Consider the following 19,880-nt stretch of genomic DNA (forward strand, 5'->3'; position numbering starts at 1 on the left):
GGGGGGGGGGGGTGGGGGGGTGGTGGAGAGAGAGAGAGAAGTGGGGAGGGTGGTGTGGTTGTAGGGACAAACAAGCAGTGATAGAAGCAGATCATCAAAAGATGTCAACAATAATAGAACAAAAGAACACATAGGTGTTAAAGTTGGTGATATTATCTAAACGAATGTGCTAATTAAGAATGGATGGTAGGGCACTCAAGGTACAGCTCTAGTGGGGGTGGGGAGAGCATAAAAGATTTAAAAATATTTAAAAATAATGGAAATAGGTGGGAAAAGAAAAATCTATATAATTTATTGGAAAAAAAAGAGAAGGGGGAAACAGAAAGGGGGTGAGGATGGGGGAGGGAGTTCAAGACCTAAAGTTGTTGAATTCAATATTCAGTCCGGAAGGCTGTAAAGTGCCTAGTCGGAAGATGAGGTGTTGTTCCTCCAGTTTGCGTTGGGCTTCAATGGAACAATGCAGCAAGCCAAGGACAGACATGTGGGCAAGAGAGCAGGGAGGGGTGTTAAAATGGCAAGCGACAGGGAGGTTTGGGTCATTCTTGCGGAACAAGAAACTTTTTCTCTTTCTCTCAAGTGCTAAGGAACGCAAGCTCCAACAACTCATCGACACCAACACCCATCTAGGACCCTCCACCCCTGCCCGTCCCTCCGCCCCCACCCCATCTTCCAATCCCAACCCCAGCCGTGTATTCACTATACCCCCTGACCTTCCCCTCTCCGATGCTGAGCGTTCAGTGCTCAGCAAAGGCCTTAGTTTCATACCCTTACGCCCTCACCTCAATGAATTTCGGGCTCGGCATGATGCTGAACTCTTCTTCCGCTGTCTTCGTCTCTGGGCTCAGTTCTTTGGGCAGGAGTCTCTCCCAGTTCAACGGATCCTTTTACCCATCACCAATATTCTCCCTCCACCTGGACCCCTCCCTCTGGATTCTTACCTTCTCTTGATCTTTTCATTGAGAACTGTCGGCGCGACATTAGTCGTCTCAATTTCTCTGCTCCTCGCACCCACTCTAACCTGTCTCTCTCTGAACTTACTGCACTCCATTCTCTCAGGTCCAACCCTGACATTGTCATCAAACCCGCTGACAAGGGTGGTGCTGTTGTTGTCTGGCGCACTGACCTCTACCACGCGGAGGCTGAGCGTCAACTCACAGACACTTCCTCCTACCTCTCCCTGGACCATGACCCCACCACCGAACATCAAGCCGTTGTTTCCAGGATTGTCACTGACCTCACCTCCTCTGGAGATCTTCCTCCCACAGCTTCCAACCTGATAGTTGCCCAACCTCAGACGGCCCGCTTCTACCTCCTACCCAAAATCCACAAACAGGACTGTCCCGGTAGACCGATCATCTCAGCTTGCTCCTGCCCCACAGAACTCATTTCTCGTTATCTTGACTCCCTTCTCTCTCCCCTTGTCCAGTCCCTTCCCACCTACATCCGTGATTCCTCTGACACTTTACGTCACATCAACAATTTCCAGTTCCCTGGCCCCAACCGCTTCCTCTTCACCATGGACGTCCAATCCCTCTACACCTCCATCCCCCACCAGGATGGTCTGAGGGCCCTTAGCTTCTTCCTCGAACAGAGGCCCGAACAATCCCCATCCACCACTACTCTCCTCCGTCTGGCTGAACTTGTTCTCACGCTGAACAATTTCTCCTTCAACTCCTCTCACTTCCTCCAAATAAAAGGTGTGGCTATGGGTACCCACATGGGCCCCAGCTATGCCTGTCTCTTTATGGGGTATGTGGAACATTCCTTGTTCCAGTCCTACTCCGGCCCCCTTCCACAACTCTTTCTCCGGTACATCGATGATTATTTCGGTGCCGCTTCGAGCTCTCGTCGGGACTTGGAAAAATTTATTAACTTTGCTTCCGATCTCCACCCCTCCATCATTTTCACATGGTCCATCTCTGACACTTCCCTTCCCTTCCTTGACCTCGCTGTCTCAATCTCTGGTGATAGACTGTCCACCAATATCCATTACAAACCCACCAACTCCCACAGCTACCTCGACTATAGCTCCTCACAACCCACTTCCTGTAAGGACTCCATCCCATTCTCTCAGTTCCTTCGCCTCCGTCTCATCTGTTCCGATGATGCTACTTTCCAAAACAGTTCCTCTAACATGTCCTCCTTCTTCCTTAACCGAGGTTTTCCACCCACGGTCGTTGACAGGGCCCTCAACCGTGTCCGGCCCATCTCCCGCGCATCTGCCCTCACACCTTCTCCTCCCTCCCAGAAACATGATAGGGTCCCCCTTGTCCTCACTTATCACCCCACCAGCCTCCACATTCAAAGGATCATCCTCCGCCATTTCCGCCAACTCCAGCATGATGCCACAACCAAACACATCTTCCCTTCACCACCGCCCCCCCACCCATCCCCCCACCTTAAACCAGCTTATATTTCAGCTCTTTCCTGGACTCGAACTCAAGTTCTGTCGAAGGGTCATGAGGACTCGAAACGTCAACTCTTTTCTTCTCCGCCGATGCTGCCAGACCTGCTGAGTTTTTCCAGGTCATTCTGTTTTTGTTTTGGATTTCCAGCATCCGCGGTTTTTTTTTTTTGTTTTTGTTTTCATTTTTTTTCCTTCACAGAAACGTTGTCAAAGCTCGAATTCGTTTCTTGAACATTTACTGTCAAAACAAAATGGCGCTGACGGACCTGCCCCTCCCACCCCGGGGGGGGAGGAGGAGCCCGTTACCCAGGGGGCGGGGTCTGCATCACAAGGCGGGGGAATCGGCGCCTGCGGGGCGGGGCGGGGCGGGGCGGGGCGGGGCCCACATCCCCTTGGGGGCAAGGCCGGTTCATCGCAGGGCGGGGCTTGCAGCCCAGGGGCGGGGTCTGTTTCCCGGTGACCGTATCCATGGGAACCGCGGGCAGCGCAGGCCCGGGCCCGGGCCCGGAGCAGCAATGACCGAGATCCTGTGTCAGTGGCTGAATGAGGAGCTGAAAGTGTCCCGGAGAGTGGGTGAGAATTATTCCCTCCCTCCCTCATTCCCTCATTCCCTCCCTCCCTCCCTCCCTCAGGAGAGTGGGTGAGAATTATTCCCTCCCTCCCTCATTCCCTCATTCCCTCCCTCCCTCCCTCCCTCAGGAGAGTGGGTGAGAATTATTCCCTCCCTCCCTCATTCCCTCATTCCCTCCCTCCCTCCCTCCCTCAGGAGAGTGGGTGAGAATTATTCCCTCCCTCCCTCCCTCCCTCATTCCCTCCCTCCCTCCCTCATTCCCTCTCTCCCTCCCTCCCTCAGGAGAGTGGGTGAGAATTATTCCCTCCCTCCCTCCCTCCCTCATTCCCTCTCTCCCTCCCTCCCTCAGGAGAGTGGGTGAGAATTATTCCCTCCCTCCCTCCCTCCCTCCCTCAGGAGAGTGGGTGAGAATTATTCCCTCCCTCCCTCCCTCCCTCATTCCCTCCCTCCCTCCCTCATTCCCTCTCTCCCTCCCTCCCTCAGGAGAGTGGGTGAGAATTATTCCCTCCCTCCCTCCCTCCCTCATTCCCTCCCTCCCTCCCTCCCTCAGGAGAGTGGGTGAGAATTATTCCCTCCCTCCCTCATTCCCTCCCTCCCTCCCTCCCTCATTCCCTCCCTCCCTCCCTCCCTCAGGAGAGTGGGTGAGAATTATTCCCTCCCTCCCTCATTCCCTCCCTCCCTCCCTCAGGAGAGTGGGTGAGAATTATTCCCTCCCTCCCTCCCTCCCTCCCTCATTCCCTCCCTCATTCCCTCCCTCCCTCCCTCCCTCAGGAGAGTGGGTGAGAATTATTCCCTCCCTCCCTCCCTCAGGAGAGTGGCTGAGAATTATTCCCTCCCTCCCTCCCTCCCTCCCTCATTCCCTCCCTCATTCCCTCCCTCCCTCCCTCCCTCAGGAGAGTGGGTGAGAATTATTCCCTCCCTCCCTCCCTCCCTCCCTCATTCCCTCCCTCATTCCCTCCCTCCCTCCCTCCCTCAGGAGAGTGGGTGAGAATTATTCCCTCCCTCCCTCCATCCCTCACTCATTCCCTCCCTCCCTCCCTCATTCCCTCCCTCCCTCCCTCATTCCCTCCCTCATTCCCTCCCTCATTCCCTCCCTCCCTCCCTCCCTCATTCCCTCCCTCCCTCCCTCCCTCATTCCCTCCCTCCCTCCCTCCCTCATTCCCTCCCTCCCTCCCTCATTCCCTCCCTCAGGAGAGTGGGTGAGAATTATTCCCACCCTCCCTCCCTCCCTCATTCCCTCCCTCCCTCCCTCATTCCCTCCCTCCCTCCCTCATTCCCTCCCTCATTCCCTCCCTCCCTCCCTCATTCCCTCCCTCCCTCCCTCATTCCCTCCCTCCCTCCCTCCCTCATTCCCTCCCTCCCTCCCTCATTCCCTCTCTCCCTCCCTCCCTCAGGAGAGTGGGTGAGAATTATTCCCACCCTCCCTCCCTCCCTCATTCCCTCCCTCCCTCCCTCCCTCAGGAGAGTGGGTGAGAATTATTCCCACCCTCCCTCCCTCCCTCATTCCCTCCCTCCTCCCTCATTCCCTCCCTCCCTCCCTCCCTCAGGAGAGTGGGTGAGAATTATTCCCTCCCTCCCTCCCTCCCTCATTCCTTCATTCCCTCCCTCCCTCCCTCCCTCATTCCCTCCCTCCCTCCCTCCCTCAGGAGAGTGGGTGAGAATTATTCCCACCCTCCCTCCCTCCCTCATTCCCTCCCTCATTCCCTCCCTCCCTCCCTCAGGAGAGTGGGTGAGAATTATTCCCTCCCTCCCTCCCTCCCTCATTCCCTCCCTCCCTCCCTCATTCCCTCCCTCAGGAGAGTGGGTGAGAATTATTCCCTCCCTCCCTCCCTCCCTCATTCCCTCCCTCCCTCCCTCATTCCCTCCCTCCCTCAGGAGAGTGGGTGAGAATTATTCCCACCCTCCCTCCCTCCCTCATTCCCTCCCTCATTCCCTCCCTCCCTCCCTCCCTCAGGAGAGTGGGTGAGAATTATTCCCTCCCTCCCTCCCTCCCTCATTCCCTCCCTCCCTCCCTCATTCCCTCCCTCATTCCCTCCCTCCCTCCCTCAGGAGAGTGGGTGAGAATTATTCCCTCCCTCCCTCCCTCCCTCATTCCCTCCCTCCCTCCCTCATTCCCTCCCTCATTCCCTCCCTCCCTCCCTCCCTCATTCCCTCCCTCCCTCCCTCCCTCATTCCCTCCCTCCCTCCCTCCCTCATTCCCTCCCTCCCTCCCTCATTCCCTCCCTCAGGAGAGTGGGTGAGAATTATTCCCACCCTCCCTCCCTCCCTCATTCCCTCCCTCCCTCCCTCATTCCCTCCCTCATTCCCTCCCTCCCTCCCTCCCTCATTCCCTCCCTCCCTCCCTCATTCCCTCCCTCCCTCCCTCCCTCATTCCCTCCCTCCCTCCCTCATTCCCTCCCTCCCTCCCTCCCTCATTCCCTCCCTCCCTCCCTCCCTCATTCCCTCCCTCCCTCCCTCATTCCCTCTCTCCCTCCCTCCCTCAGGAGAGTGGGTGAGAATTATTCCCACCCTCCCTCCCTCCCTCATTCCCTCCCTCCCTCCCTCCCTCCCTCAGGAGAGTGGGTGAGAATTATTCCCACCCTCCCTCCCTCCCTCATTCCCTCCCTCCCTCCCTCATTCCCTCCCTCCCTCCCTCCCTCAGGAGAGTGGGTGAGAATTATTCCCTCCCTCTTTCCCTCCCTCCCTCCCTCCCTCCCTCATTCCCTCCCTCCCTCATTCCCTCCCTCCCTCCCTCCCTCAGGAGAGTGGGTGAGAATTATTCCCACCCTCCCTCCCTCCCTCATTCCCTCCCTCATTCCCTCCCTCCCTCCCTCAGGAGAGTGGGTGAGAATTATTCCCTCCCTCCCTCCCTCCCTCATTCCCTCCCTCCCTCCCTCATTCCCTCCCTCAGGAGAGTGGGTGAGAATTATTCCCTCCCTCCCTCCCTCATTCCCTCCCTCCCTCCCTCATTCCCTCATTCCCTCCCTCCCTCCCTCCCTCAGGAGAGTGGGTGAGAATTATTCCCTCCCTCCCTCATTCCCTCATTCCCTCCCTCCCTCCCTCCCTCAGGAGAGTGGGTGAGAATTATTCCCTCCCTCCCTCATTCCCTCCCTCCCTCCCTCCCTCAGGAGAGTGGGTGAGAATTATTCCCTCCCTCCCTCCCTCCCTCCCTCATTCCCTCCCTCATTCCCTCCCTCCCTCCCTCCCTCAGGAGAGTGGGTGAGAATTATTCCCTCCCTCCCTCCCTCAGGAGAGTGGGTGAGAATTATTCCCTCCCTCCCTCCCTCCCTCCCTCATTCCCTCCCTCATTCCCTCCCTCCCTCCCTCCCTCAGGAGAGTGGGTGAGAATTATTCCCTCCCTCCCTCCCTCCCTCCCTCATTCCCTCCCTCATTCCCTCCCTCCCTCCCTCCCTCAGGAGAGTGGGTGAGAATTATTCCCTCCCTCCCTCCCTCCCTCACTCATTCCCTCCCTCCCTCCCTCATTCCCTCCCTCCCTCCCTCATTCCCTCCCTCATTCCCTCCCTCCCTCCCTCCCTCATTCCCTCCCTCCCTCCCTCCCTCATTCCCTCCCTCCCTCCCTCATTCCCTCCCTCAGGAGAGTGGGTGAGAATTATTCCCACCCTCCCTCCCTCCCTCATTCCCTCCCTCCCTCCCTCATTCCCTCCCTCCCTCCCTCATTCCCTCCCTCATTCCCTCCCTCCCTCCCTCCCTCATTCCCTCCCTCCCTCCCTCATTCCCTCCCTCCCTCCCTCATTCCCTCCCTCCCTCCCTCCCTCATTCCCTCCCTCCCTCCCTCATTCCCTCTCTCCCTCCCTCCCTCAGGAGAGTGGGTGAGAATTATTCCCACCCTCCCTCCCTCCCTCATTCCCTCCCTCCCTCCCTCCCTCAGGAGAGTGGGTGAGAATTATTCCCACCCTCCCTCCCTCCCTCATTCCCTCCCTCCCTCCCTCATTCCCTCCCTCCCTCCCTCCCTCAGGAGAGTGGGTGAGAATTATTCCCTCCCTCCCTCCCTCCCTCATTCCTTCATTCCCTCCCTCCCTCCCTCCCTCATTCCCTCCCTCCCTCCCTCCCTCAGGAGAGTGGGTGAGAATTATTCCCACCCTCCCTCCCTCCCTCATTCCCTCCTCATTCCCTCCCTCCCTCCCTCAGGAGAGTGGGTGAGAATTATTCCCTCCCTCCCTCCCTCCCTCATTCCCTCCCTCCCTCCCTCATTCCCTCCCTCAGGAGAGTGGGTGAGAATTATTCCCTCCCTCCCTCCCTCCCTCATTCCCTCCCTCCCTCCCTCATTCCCTCCCTCCCTCAGGAGAGTGGGTGAGAATTATTCCCACCCTCCCTCCCTCCCTCATTCCCTCCCTCATTCCCTCCCTCCCTCCCTCCCTCAGGAGAGTGGGTGAGAATTATTCCCTCCCTATCTCCCTCCCTCATTCCCTCCCTCCCTCCCTCATTCCCTCCCTCATTCCCTCCCTCCCTCCCTCAGGAGAGTGGGTGAGAATTATTCCCTCCCTCCCTCCCTCCCTCATTCCCTCCCTCCCTCCCTCATTCCCTCCCTCATTCCCTCCCTCCCTCCCTCCCTCATTCCCTCCCTCCCTCCCTCCCTCATTCCCTCCCTCCCTCCCTCCCTCATTCCCTCCCTCCCTCCCTCATTCCCTCCCTCAGGAGAGTGGGTGAGAATTATTCCCACCCTCCCTCCCTCCCTCATTCCCTCCCTCCCTCCCTCATTCCCTCCCTCATTCCCTCCCTCCCTCCCTCCCTCATTCCCTCCCTCCCTCCCTCATTCCCTCCCTCCCTCCCTCCCTCATTCCCTCCCTCCCTCCCTCATTCCCTCCCTCCCTCCCTCATTCCCTCCCTCCCTCCCTCCCTCATTCCCTCCCTCCCTCCCTCATTCCCTCTCTCCCTCCCTCCCTCAGGAGAGTGGGTGAGAATTATTCCCACCCTCCCTCCCTCCCTCATTCCCTCCCTCCCTCCCTCCCTCCCTCAGGAGAGTGGGTGAGAATTATTCCCACCCTCCCTCCCTCCCTCATTCCCTCCCTCCCTCCCTCATTCCCTCCCTCCCTCCCTCCCTCAGGAGAGTGGGTGAGAATTATTCCCTCCCTCCCTCCCTCCCTCCCTCCCTCCCTCCCTCCCTCATTCCCTCCCTCCCTCCCTCCCTCAGGAGAGTGGGTGAGAATTATTCCCACCCTCCCTCCCTTCCTCATTCCCTCCCTCATTCCCTCCCTCCCTCCCTCAGGAGAGTGGGTGAGAATTATTCCCTCCCTCCCTCCCTCCCTCATTCCCTCCCTCCCTCCCTCATTCCCTCCCTCAGGAGAGTGGGTGAGAATTATTCCCTCCCTCCCTCCCTCCCTCATTCCCTCCCTCCCTCCCTCATTCCCTCCCTCCCTCAGGAGAGTGGGTGAGAATTATTCCCACCCTCCCTCCCTCCCTCATTCCCTCCCTCATTCCCTCCCTCCCTCCCTCCCTCAGGAGAGTGGGTGAGAATTATTCCCTCCCTCCCTCCCTCATTCCCTCCCTCCCTCCCTCATTCCCTCCCTCCCTCCCTCATTCCCTCCCTCCCTCCCTCATTCCCTCCCTCATTCCCTCCCTCCCTCCCTCAGGAGAGTGGGTGAGAATTATTCCCTCCCTCCCTCCCTCCCTCATTCCCTCCCTCCCTCCCTCATTCCCTCCCTCAGGAGAGTGGGTGAGAATTATTCCCTCCCTCCCTCCCTCCCTCATTCCCTCCCTCCCTCCCTCATTCCCTCCCTCCCTCAGGAGAGTGGGTGAGAATTATTCCCACCCTCCCTCCCTCCCTCATTCCCTCCCTCATTCCCTCCCTCCCTCCCTCCCTCCCTCCCTCAGGAGAGTGGGTGAGAATTATTCCCACCCTCCCTCCCTAATTCTCACCCACTCTCCTGAGGGAGGGAGGGAGGGAGGGAGGGAATGAGGGAGGGAATGAGGGAATGAGGGAGGGAATGAGGGAGGGAGGGAGGGAGGGAATGAGGGAGGGAATGAGGGAGGGAATGAGGGAGGGAGGGAATGAGGGAGGGAGGGAGGGAATGAGGGGGGACGGAGGGAGGGAATGAGGGAGGGAGGGAATGAGGGAGGGAGGGAGGGAGGGAATGAGGGAGGGATGGTGGGAATGAGGGAGGGAGAGAGGGAGGGTGGGAATGAGGGAGGGAGAGAGGGAGGGTGGGAATGAGGGAGAGAGTGGGTGAGAATGAGGCAGGGAGGCGGGGAGAATGAGTGAGGGAGGGGGGAATGAACGAGGGAGGGGGGAGAAAGGGAGGGTAGGTGAGAATGAGGGAGGTAGGGTGGGTGAGAATGAGGGAGGGAGGGTGAGAATGAGGGAGGGAGGGAGTAAATGAGGGAGGGAGTAAATGAGGGAGGGAGTGAATGAGGGAGGGAGTGTGGGAATGAGGGAGGGAGTGAGTGTGGGAATGAGGGAGGGAGGGAGTGTGAGAATGAGGGAGGGAGGGAAGGAGGGAGGGAATGAGGGAGGGAGGGAGGGAATGAGGGAGGGAGGGTGGGAATGAGGGAGGGAGTGAATGAGGGAGGGAGGGAGTGAATGAGGGAGGGAGGGTGGGTGTGAATGAGGGAGGGTGGGTGTGAATGAGGGAGGGTGAGAATGAGGGAGGGGAGAATGAGGGAGGGAGGAAGGTGGAGAATGAGGGAGGGAGGGGGAGAATGAGGGAGAGAAGTTGAAAATGAGGGAGGGAGGGTGAGAATGAGGGAGGGAGGGTGAGAATGAGGGAGGGAGGGAGTGAATGAGGGAGGGAAGGAATGAGGGAGGGAGTGTGGGAATGAGGGAGTGAATGAGGGAGGGGGGTGGGAATGAGGGAGGGAGGGTGAGAATGAGGGAGGGAGGGTGAGAGGGAGGGAGGGTGAGAATGAGGGAGGGAGGGTGAGAATGAGGGAGGGAGGGTGAGAATGAGGGAGGGAGGGTGAAGATGAGGGAGGGAGTGTGAGGATGAGGGAGGGAGGGTGAGAATGAGGGAGGGAGGGTGAAGATGAGGGAGGGAGGGTGAGGATGAGGGAGGGATGGAGGGTGAGAATGAGGGAGGGAGGGTGTGAATGAGGGTGGGTGTGAATGAGGGAGGGAGGGAGGGTGAGAATGAGGGAGGGTGAGAATGAGGGAGGGAGTGAATGAGGGAGGGAGTGAATGAGGGAGGGAGTGAATGAGGGAGGGAGGGTGAGAATGAGGGAGGGTGGGTGAGAATGAGGGAGGGTGGGTGAGAATGAGGGAGGGTGGGTGAGAATGAGGGAGGGAGGGTGAGAATGAGGGAGGGTGGGTGAGAATGAGGGAGGGAGGGTGAGAATGAGGGAGGGAGGGTGGGTGAGAATGAGGGAGGGTGAGAATGAGGGAGGGTGAGAATGAGGGAGGGTGAGAATGTGGGAGGGTGAGAATGTGAGGGGGAGAATGAGGGAGGGAGCGAGGGGGAGAATGAGGGAGGGAGCGAGGGGGAGAATGAGGGAGGGAGCGAGGGGGAGAATGAGGCAGGGAGGCGGGGAGAATGAGGGAGGGGGGAATGAACGAGGGAGGGAGGGTGGGAATGAATGAGGGAGGGAGGGGGAATGAACGAGGGAGGGCGGGGGAGAATGAGGGAGGGAGGGAGGGTGAGTATGAGGGAGGGAGGGTGTGAATGAGGGTGGGAGGGAGGGTGTGAATGAGGGAGGGAGGGTGAGAATGAGGGAGGGCGGGTGAGAATGAGGAAGGGAGGGTGAGAATGATGGAGGGAGGTGGTGAATGAGGGAGGGAGGTGGTGAATGAGGGAGGGAGGTGGAGAATGAGGGAGGGAGGATGGGTGAGAATGTGGGAGGGAGGGTGGGTGAGAATGAGGGAGGGAGGGAGAGAATGAGAGAGGGAGGGAGGGTAAGAATGAGGGAGGGAGGGTGAGAATGAGGGAGGGAGAGAATGAGGGAGGGTGGGTGTGAATGAGGGAGGGTGTGATGGAGGGAGGGTGAGAATGAGGGAGGGTGAGAATGAGGGAGGGAGAGAGGGGAGAATGAGGGAGAGGGAGAATGAGGGAGGGAGCAAGGGGGAGAATGAGGGAGGGAGCGAGGGGGAGAATGAGGGAGTGAGGGAGGGCTAGAATGAGGGAGGGATTGAGGGTGAGAATGAGGGAGGGAAGGAGGGGGTAATGAACGAGGGAGGGAGGGGGGAATGAACGAGGGAGGGCGGGGAGAATGAGGGAGGGAGGGGAGAAAGGGAGGGTGGGTGAGAATGAGGGAGGGAGGGTGGGTGAGAATGAGGGAAGGAGCGAGGGTGAGTATGAGGGAGGGATGGTGAGAATGAGGGAGGGAGGGTGAGAATGAGGGAGGGAGGTTGAGAATGAGGGAGGGAGGTTGAGAATGAGGGAGGGAGGGTGAGAATGAGGGAGGGAGGGTGAGAATGAGGGAGGGAGGTTGAGAATGAGGGAGGGAGGGTGAGAATGAGGGAGGGAGGGTGAGAATGAGGGAGGGAGGGTGAGAATGAGGGAGGGAGGGTGAGAATGAGGGAGGGAGGGAGGCTGAGAATGAGGGAGGGTGGGTGAGAATGACGGAGGGCGGGTGAGAATGATGGAGGGAGGTGGAGAATGAGGGAGGAAGGTGGAGAATGAGGGAGGGAGGTGGAGAATGAGGGAGGGGTGGTGAGAATGAGGGAGGGGTGGTGAGAATGAGGGAGGGAGGGTGAGAATGAGGGAGGGAGGGTGAGAATGAGGGAGGGAGTGTGAGAATGAGGGTGGCGGTGGTGAGAATGAGGGAGGGGGTGGTGAGAATGAGGGAGGGGGTGGTGAGAATGAGGGAGGGGTGGTGAGAATGAGGGAGGGAGGGTGTGAATGAGGGAGGGAGGGTGAGAATGAGGGAGTTGGGTGAGAATGAGGGAGGGAGTGAGGGTGAGAATGAGGGAGGGAGGGTGAGAATGAATGAGGGAGGGAGGGAGGGTGAGAATGAGGGAGGGCGGGAGGCTGAGAATGATGGAGGGAGGGAGGTGGAGAATGAGGGAGGGTGAGAATGAGGGAGTGAGGGTGAGAATGAGGGAGGGATGGAGAGAATGAGGGAGGGAGGGAGTGAGAATGAGGGAGTGTGAGAATGAGGAAGGGAGGGAGTTTGAGAATGTGGGAGGGTGAATATGAGGGAGAGAGGGAGGCTGAGAATGAGGGAGGGAGGTGGAGAATAAGGGAGGGAGGTGGAGAATGAGGGAGGAAGGTGGAGAATGAGGGAGGAAAGTGGAGAATGAGGGAGGCAGGTGGAGAATGAGGGAGGGGGTGGTGAGAATGAGGGAGGGGTGGTGAGAATGAGGGAGGGAGGGAGTGTGAGAATGAGGGAGGGGGTGGTGAGAATGAGGGAGGGGGTGGTGAGAATGAGGGAGGGGGTGGTGAGAATGAGGGAGGGGGTGGTGAGAATGAGGGAGGGGTGGTGAGAATGAGGGAGGGGTGGTGAGAATGAGGGAGGGAGGGTGTGAATGAGGGAGGGAGGGTGAGAATGAGGGAGATGGGTGAGAATGAGGGAGGGAGTGAGGGTGAGAATGAATGAGGGAGGGTGAGAATGAATGAGGGAGGGCGGGAGGCTGAGAATGATGGAGGGAGGGAGGTGGAGAATGAGGGAGGGTGAGAATGAGGGAGTGAGGGTGAGAATGAGGGAGGGATGGAGAGAATGAGGGAGGGAGGGAGTGTGAGAATGAGGGAGTGTGAGAATGAGGAAGGGAGGGAGTTTGAGAATGTGGGAGGGTGAATATGAGGGAGAGAGGGAGGCTGAGAATGAGGGAGGGGAGGTGAGAATGAGGGAGGGGTGGTGAGAATGAACGAGGGAGGGAGGGTGAGAATGAGGGAGGGAGGGCAGGTGAGAATGAGGGAGGGCGGGAGGCTGAGAATGATGGACGGAGGTGAGAATGAGGGAGGGAGGGTGAGAATGATGGAGGGAGGGAGGTGGAGAATGAGGGAGGGTGAGAATGAGGAAGGGAGGTTGAGAATGAGGGAGGGAGAGAATGAGGAAGGGAGGGTGAGAATGAGGGAGGGAGGGGGAGAATGAGGGAGTGAGAGCGAAGATGAGGGAGGAGAGAATGAGGGAGGGAGGGGGAGAATGAGTGAAGGAGGGAGGGGGAGACTGAGGGAGGGGGAGAATGAGGGAGGTAGTGAGTGAGAGGGGAGAATGAGGGAGGGAGAGAGAGAATGAGTGAGGGAGGGAGGGAGGGGGAGATTGAAAATGAGGGAGGGAGGGGGGAGAATGAGGGAGGGGGGAGAATGAGGGAGGGAGAGAGAGAATGAGGGAGGGAGTGGGAGAATGAGGGAGGGAGGGGGAGAATGAGGGAGGGAGGGAGGGTGAGTATGAGGGAGGGAGGGTGAGAATGAGGGAGGGAGGGTGAGAATGAGGGAGGGCGGGTGAGAATGAGGGAGGGAGGGTGAGAATGTTGGAGGGAGGTGGTGAATGAGGGAGGGAGGTGGTGAATGAGGGAGGGAGGTGGAGAATGAGGGGGGGAGGGTGAGAATGTGGGAGGGAGGGAGAGAATGAGAGAGGGAGGGAGGGTGAGAATGAGGGAGGGAGGGTGAGAATGAAGGAGGGAGAGAATGAGGGAGGGTGGGTGTGAATGAGGGAGGGAGAGAGGGGACAATGAGGGAGAGGGAGAATGAGGGAGGGAGCAAGGGGGAGAATGAGGGAGGGAGTGAGGGAGTGAGGGAGGGCGAGAATGAGGGAGGGAAGGAGGGGGGTAATGAATGAGGGAGGGAGGGGGGAATGAACGAGGGAGGGCGGGGAGAATAAGGGAGGGAGGGGGAGAAAGGGAGGGTGGGTGAGAATGAGGGAAGGAGCGAGGGTGAGTATGAGGGAGGGATGGTGAGAATGAGGGAGGGAGGGTGAGAATGAGGGAGGGAGGTTGAGAATGAGGGAGGGAGGTTGAGAATAAGGGAGGGAGGGTGAGAATGAGGGAGGGAGGGTGAGAATGAGGGAGGGAGGGTGAGAATGAATGAGGGAGGGAGGGTGAGAATGAGGGAGGGCGGGAGGCTGAGAATGATGGAGGGAGGGAGGTGGAGAATGAGGGAGGGTGAGAATGAGGGAGTGAGGGTGAGAATGAGGGAGGGATGGAGAGAATGAGGGAGGGAGGGAGTGTGAGAATGAGGGAGTGTGAGAATGAGGAAGGGAGGGAGTTTGAGAATGTGGGAGGGTGAATATGAGGGAGAGAGGGAGGCTGAGAATGAGGGAGGGGAGGTGAGAATGAGGGAGGGGTGGTGAGAATGAACGAGGGAGGGTGTGAATGAGGGAGGGAGGGTGAGAATGAGGGAGGGAGGGAGGGTGAGAATGAGGGAGGGAGGGTGAGAATGAGGGAGGGGGGTGAGAATGAGGGAGGGAGGGAGGGTGAGAATGAGGGAGGGAGGGCAGGTGATAACGAGGGAGGGCGGGAGGCTGAGAATGATGGAGGGAGGTGAGAATGAGGGAGGGAGGGTGAGAATGATGGAGGGAGGGAGGTGGAGAATGAGGGAGGGTGAGAATGAGGAAGGGAGGTTGAGAATGAGGGAGGGAGAGAATGAGGAAGGGAGGGTGAGAATGAGGGAGGGTGGGGGAGAATGAGGGAGTGAGAGCGAAGATGAGGGAGGAGAGAATGAGGGAGGGAGGGGAGAATGAGTGAAGGAGGGAGGGGGAGACTGAGGGAGGGGGAGAATGAGGGAGGTAGTGAGTGAGAGGGGAGAATGAGGGAGGGAGAGAGAGAATGAGGGAGGGAGGGGGAGAATGAGGGAGGTAGGGGGAGAATGAGTGAGGGAGGGAGGGGGAGATTGAAAATGAGGGAGGGAGGGGGAGAATGAGGGAGGGAGAGAGAGAATGAGGGAGGGAGTGGGAGAATGAGGGAGGGAGGGGGAGAATGAGGGAGGGAGGGAGGGTGAGTATGAGGGAGGGAGGGTGAGAATGAGGGAGGGAGGGTGAGAATGAGGGAGGGCGGGTGAGAATGAGGAAGGGAGGGTGAGAATGTTGGAGGGAGGTGGTGAATGAGGGAGGGAGGTGGTGAATGAGGGAGGGAGGTGGTGAATGAGGGAGGGAGGTGGAGAATGAGGGAGGGAGGGTGAGAATGTGGGAGGGAGGGTGGGTGAGAATGAGGGAGGGAGGGAGAGAATGAGAGAGGGAGGGAGGGTGAGAATGAGGGAGGGAGGGTGAGAATGAAGGAGGGAGAGAATGAGGGAGGGTGGGTGTGAATGAGGGAGGGAGAGAGGGGACAATGAGGGAGAGGGAGAATGAGGGAGGGAGCAAGGGGGAGAATGAGGGAGGGAGCGAGGGGGAGAATGAGGGAGTGAGGGAGGGCGAGAATGAGGGAGGGAAGGAGGGGGGTAATGAATGAGGGAGGGAGGGGGGAATGAACGAGGGAGGGCGGGGAGAATAAGGGAGGGAGGGGGAGAAAGGGAGGGTGGGTGAGAATGAGGGAAGGAGCGAGGGTGAGTATGAGGGAGGGATGGTGAGAATGAGGGAGGGAGGGTGAGAATGAGGAAGGGAGGTTGAGAATGAGGGAGGGAGGTTGAGAATAAGGGAGGGAGGGTGAGAATGAGGGAGGGAGGGTGAGAATGAGGGAGGGAGGGTGAGAATGAGGGAGGGAGGGTGAGAATGAGGGAGGGCGGGTGAGAATGAGGGAGGGCGGGTGAGAATGACGGAGGGAGGTGGAGAATGAGGGAGGGAGGTGCAGAATGAGGGAGGAAGGTGGAGAATGAGGGAGGGAGGAAGGTGGAGAATGATGGAGGGAGGTGGAGAATGAGGGAGGGGGTGGTGAGAATGAGGGAGGGGTGGTGAGAATGAGGGAGGGTGAGAATGAGGGAGGGAGGGAGTGTGAGAATGAGGGAGGGAGTGTGAGAATGAGGGTGGGGGTGGTGAGAATGAGGGAGGGGTGGTGAGAATGAGGGAGGGGTGGTGAGAATGAGGGAGGGAGGGTGTGAATGAGGGAGGGAGGGTGAGAATGAGGGAGGGAGGGTGAGAATGAGGGAGGGAGTGAGGGTGAGAATGAGGGAGGGAGTGAGGATGAGAATGAGGGAGGGAGGGTGAGAATGAGGGAGGGGGTGAGAATGAATGAGGGAGGGAGGGTGAGAATGAGGGAGGGAGGCTGAGAATGAGGGAGGACGGGTGAGAATGACGGAGGGCGGGTGAGAATGACGGAGGGAGGTGGAGAATGAGGGAGGGAGGTGGAGAATGAGGGAGGAAGGTGGAGAATGAGGGAGGGAGGAAGGTGGAGAATGAGGGAGGGAGGTGGAGAATGAGGGAGGGGGTGGTGAGAATGAGGGAGGGGGTGGTGAGAATGAGGGAGGGAGGGTGAGAATGAGGGTGGGGGTGGTGAGAATGAGGGAGGGGTGGTGAGAATGACGGAGGGCGGGTGAGAATGACGGAGGGAGGTGGAGAATGAGGGAGGGAGGTGGAGAATGAGGGAGGAAGGTGGAGAATGAGGGAGGGAGGAAGGTGGAGAATGAGGGAGGGAGGTGGAGAATGAGGGAGGGGGTGGTGAGAATGAGGGAGGGGTGGTGAGAATGAGGGAGGGAGGGTGAGAATGAGGGAGGGAGTGTGAGAATGAGAGAGGGAGTGTGAGAATGAGGGTGGGGGTGGTGAGAATGAGGGAGGGGTGGTGAGAATGAGGGAGGGGTGGTGAGAATGAGGGAGGGAGGGTGTGAATGAGGGAGGGAGGGTGTGAATGAGGGAGGGAGGGTGAGAATGAGGGAGGGAGGGTGAGAATGAGGGAGGGAGTGAGGGTGAGAATGAGGGAGGGAGTGAGGATGAGAATGAGGGAGGGAGGGTGAGAATGAGGGTGGGGGTGAGAATGAATGAGGGAGGGAGGGAGAGAATGAGGGAGGGCGGGAGGCTGAGAATGATGGAGGGAGGGAGGTGGAGAATGTGGGAGGGTGAGAATGAGGGAGGGATGGAGAGAATGAGGGAGGGAGGGTGAGAATGAGGGAGGGAGGGAGGCTGAGAATGAGGGAGGGCGGGTGAGAATGACGGAGGGCGGGTGAGAATGACGGAGGGAGGTGGAGAATGAGGGAGGGAGGTGGAGAATGAGGGTGGAAGGTGGAGAATGAGGGAGGGAGGAAGGTGGAGAATGAGGGAGGGAGGTGGAGAATGAGGGAGGGGGTGGTGAAAATGAGGGAGGGGTGGTGAGAATGAGGGAGGGAGGGTGAGAATGAGGGAGGGAGGGAGTGTGAGAATGAGGGAGGGAGTGAGAATGAGGGTGGGGGTGGTGAGAATGAGGGTGGGGGTGGTGAGAATGAGGGAGGGGGTGGTGAGAATGAGGGAGGGGTGGTGAGAATGAGGGAGGGGTGGTGAGAATGAGGGAGGGAGGGTGTGAATGAGGGAGGGAGGGTGAGAATGAGGGAGGGAGGGTGAGAATGAGGGAGGGAGTGAGGGTGAGAATGAGGGAGGGAGTGAGGATGAGAATGAGGGAGGGAGGGTGAGAATGAGGGAGGGATGGAGAGAATGAGGGAGGGAGGGAGTGTGAGAATGAGGGAGGGCGGGAGGCTGAGAATGATGGAGGGAGGGAGGTGGAGAATGTGGGAGGGTGAGAATGAGGGAGGGATGGAGAGAATGAGGGAGGGAGGGAGTGTGAGAATGAGGGAGTGTGAGAATGAGTGAGGGAGGGAGTTTGAGAATGTGGGAGGTGAATATGAGGGAGAGAGGGAGGCTGGGAATGAGGGAGGGGAGGTGAGAATGAGGGAGGTGTGGTGAGAATGAACGAGGGAGGGTGAGTATGAGGGAGGGAGGGTGAGAATGAGGGAGGGAGGGTGAGAATGAGGGAGGGCGGGTGAGAATGAGGAAGGGAGGGTGAGAATGTTGGAGGGAGGTGGTGAATGAGGGAGGGAGGTGGTGAATGAGGGAGGGAGGTGGTGAATGAGGGAGGGAGGTGGAGAATGAGGGAGGGAGGGTGAGAATGTGGGAGGGAGGGTGGGTGAGAATGAGGGAGGGAGGGAGAGAATGAGAGAGGGAGGGAGGGTGAGAATGAGGGAGGGAGGGTGAGAATGAAGGAGGGAGAGAATGAGGGAGGGTGGGTGTGAATGAGGGAGGGAGAGAGGGGACAATGAGGGAGAGGGAGAATGAGGGAGGGAGCAAGGGGGAGAATGAGGGAGGGAGCGAGGGGGAGAATGAGGGAGTGAGGGAGGGCGAGAATGAGGGAGGGAAGGAGGGGGGTAATGAATGAGGGAGGGAGGGGGGAATGAACGAGGGAGGGCGGGGAGAATAAGGGAGGGAGGGGGAGAAAGGGAGGGTGGGTGAGAATGAGGGAAGGAGCGAGGGTGAGTATGAGGGAGGGATGGTGAGAATGAGGGAGGGAGGGTGAGAATGAGGGAGGGAGGTTGAGAATGAGGGAGGGAGGTTGAGAATAAGGGAGGGAGGGTGAGAATGAGGGAGGGAGGGTGAGAATGAGGGAGGGAGGGTGAGAATGAGGGAGGGCGGGTGAGAATGAGGGAGGGCGGGTGAGAATGAGGGAGGGAGGTGGAGAATGAGGGAGGGAGGTGCAGAATGAGGGAGGAAGGTGGAGAATGAGGGAGGGAGGAAGGTGGAGAATGATGGAGGGAGGTGGAGAATGAGGGAGGGGGTGGTGAGAATGAGGGAGGGGTGGTGAGAATGAGGGAGGGGTGGTGAGAATGAGGGAGTGAGGGTGTGAATGAGGGAGGGAGGGTGAGAATGAGGGAGGGAGGTGAGAATGAGGGAGGGAGTGAGGGTGAGAATGAGGGAGGGAGTGAGGATGAGAATGAGGGAGGGAGGGTGAGAATGAGGGAGGGGGTGAGAATGAATGAGGGAGGGAGGCTGAGAATGAGGGAGGGAGGCTGAGAATGAGGGAGGGCGGGTGAGAATGACGGAGGGCGGGTGAGAATGACGGAGGGAGGTGGAGAATGAGGGAGGGAGGTGGAGAATGAGGGAGGAAGGTGGAGAATGAGGGAGGGAGGAAGGTGGAGAATGAGGGAGGGAGGTGGAGAATGAGGGAGGGGGTGGTGAGAATGAGGGAGGGGTGGTGAGAATGAGGGAGGGGTGGTGAGAATGAGGGAGGGAGGGTGAGAATGAGGGAGGGAGTGTGAGAATGAGGGTGGGGGTGGTGAGAATGAGGGAGGGGTGGTGAGAATGACGGAGGGCGGGTGAGAATGATGGAGGGAGGTGGAGAATGAGGGAGGGAGGTGGAGAATGAGGGAGGAAGGTGGAGAATGAGGGAGGGAGGAAGGTGGAGAATGAGGGAGGGAGGTGGAGAATGAGGGAGGGGGTGGTGAGAATGAGGGAGGGGTGGTGAGAATGAGGAAGGGAGGGTGAGAATGAGGGAGGGAGTGTGAGAATGAGAGAGGGAGTGTGAGAATGAGGGTGGGGGTGGTGAGAATGAGGGAGGGGTGGTGAGAATGAGGGAGGGGTGGTGAGAATGAGGGAGGGAGGGTGTGAATGAGGGAGGGAGGGTGAGAATGAGGGAGGGAGGGTGAGAATGAGGGAGGGAGTGAGGGTGAGAATGAGGGAGGGAGTGAGGATGAGAATGAGGGAGGGAGGGTGAGAATGAGGGTGGGGGTGAGAATGAATGAGGGAGGGAGGGAGAGAATGAGGGAGGGCGGGAGGCTGAGAATGATGGAGGGAGGGAGGTGGAGAATGTGGGAGGGTGAGAATGAGGGAGGGATGGAGAGAATGAGGGAGGGAGGGTGAGAATGAGGGAGGGAGGGAGGCTGAGAATGAGGTAGGGCGGGTGAGAATGACGGAGGGCGGGTGAGAATGACGGAGGGAGGTGGAGAATGAGGGAGGGAGGTGGAGAATGAGGGTGGAAGGTGGAGAATGAGGGAGGGAGGAAGGTGGAGAATGAGGGAGGGAGGTGGAGAATGAGGGAGGGGGTGGTGAAAATGAGGGAGGGGTGGTGAGAATGAGGGAGGGAGGGTGAGAATGAGGGAGGGAGGGAGTGTGAGAATGAGGGAGGGAGTGAGAATGAGGGTGGGGGTGGTGAGAATGAGGGTGGGGGTGGTGAGAATGAGGGAGGGGGTGGTGAGAATGAGGGAGGGG

At 58.9% G+C, this 19,880-nt stretch overlaps 1 protein-coding gene across 1 annotated transcript in view; it reads left to right on the forward strand.

Moving 5' to 3' along the window:
- The window catches only part of spef2 (sperm flagellar 2), a 375,455-nt gene that overhangs the window by 11,090 nt on the left and 344,485 nt on the right, over positions 1–19,880 (forward strand). The window contains exon 3 of the mRNA XM_041185381.1: positions 2,607–2,980. Coding sequence (XP_041041315.1) covers positions 2,607–2,980 — 374 coding nt within the window. The remainder of the gene's footprint in view (positions 1–2,606; positions 2,981–19,880) is intronic.

This window comes from Carcharodon carcharias, chromosome 4 (assembly GCF_017639515.1).
Source record: "Carcharodon carcharias isolate sCarCar2 chromosome 4, sCarCar2.pri, whole genome shotgun sequence".
Lineage (NCBI taxonomy): Eukaryota > Metazoa > Chordata > Chondrichthyes > Lamniformes > Lamnidae > Carcharodon > Carcharodon carcharias.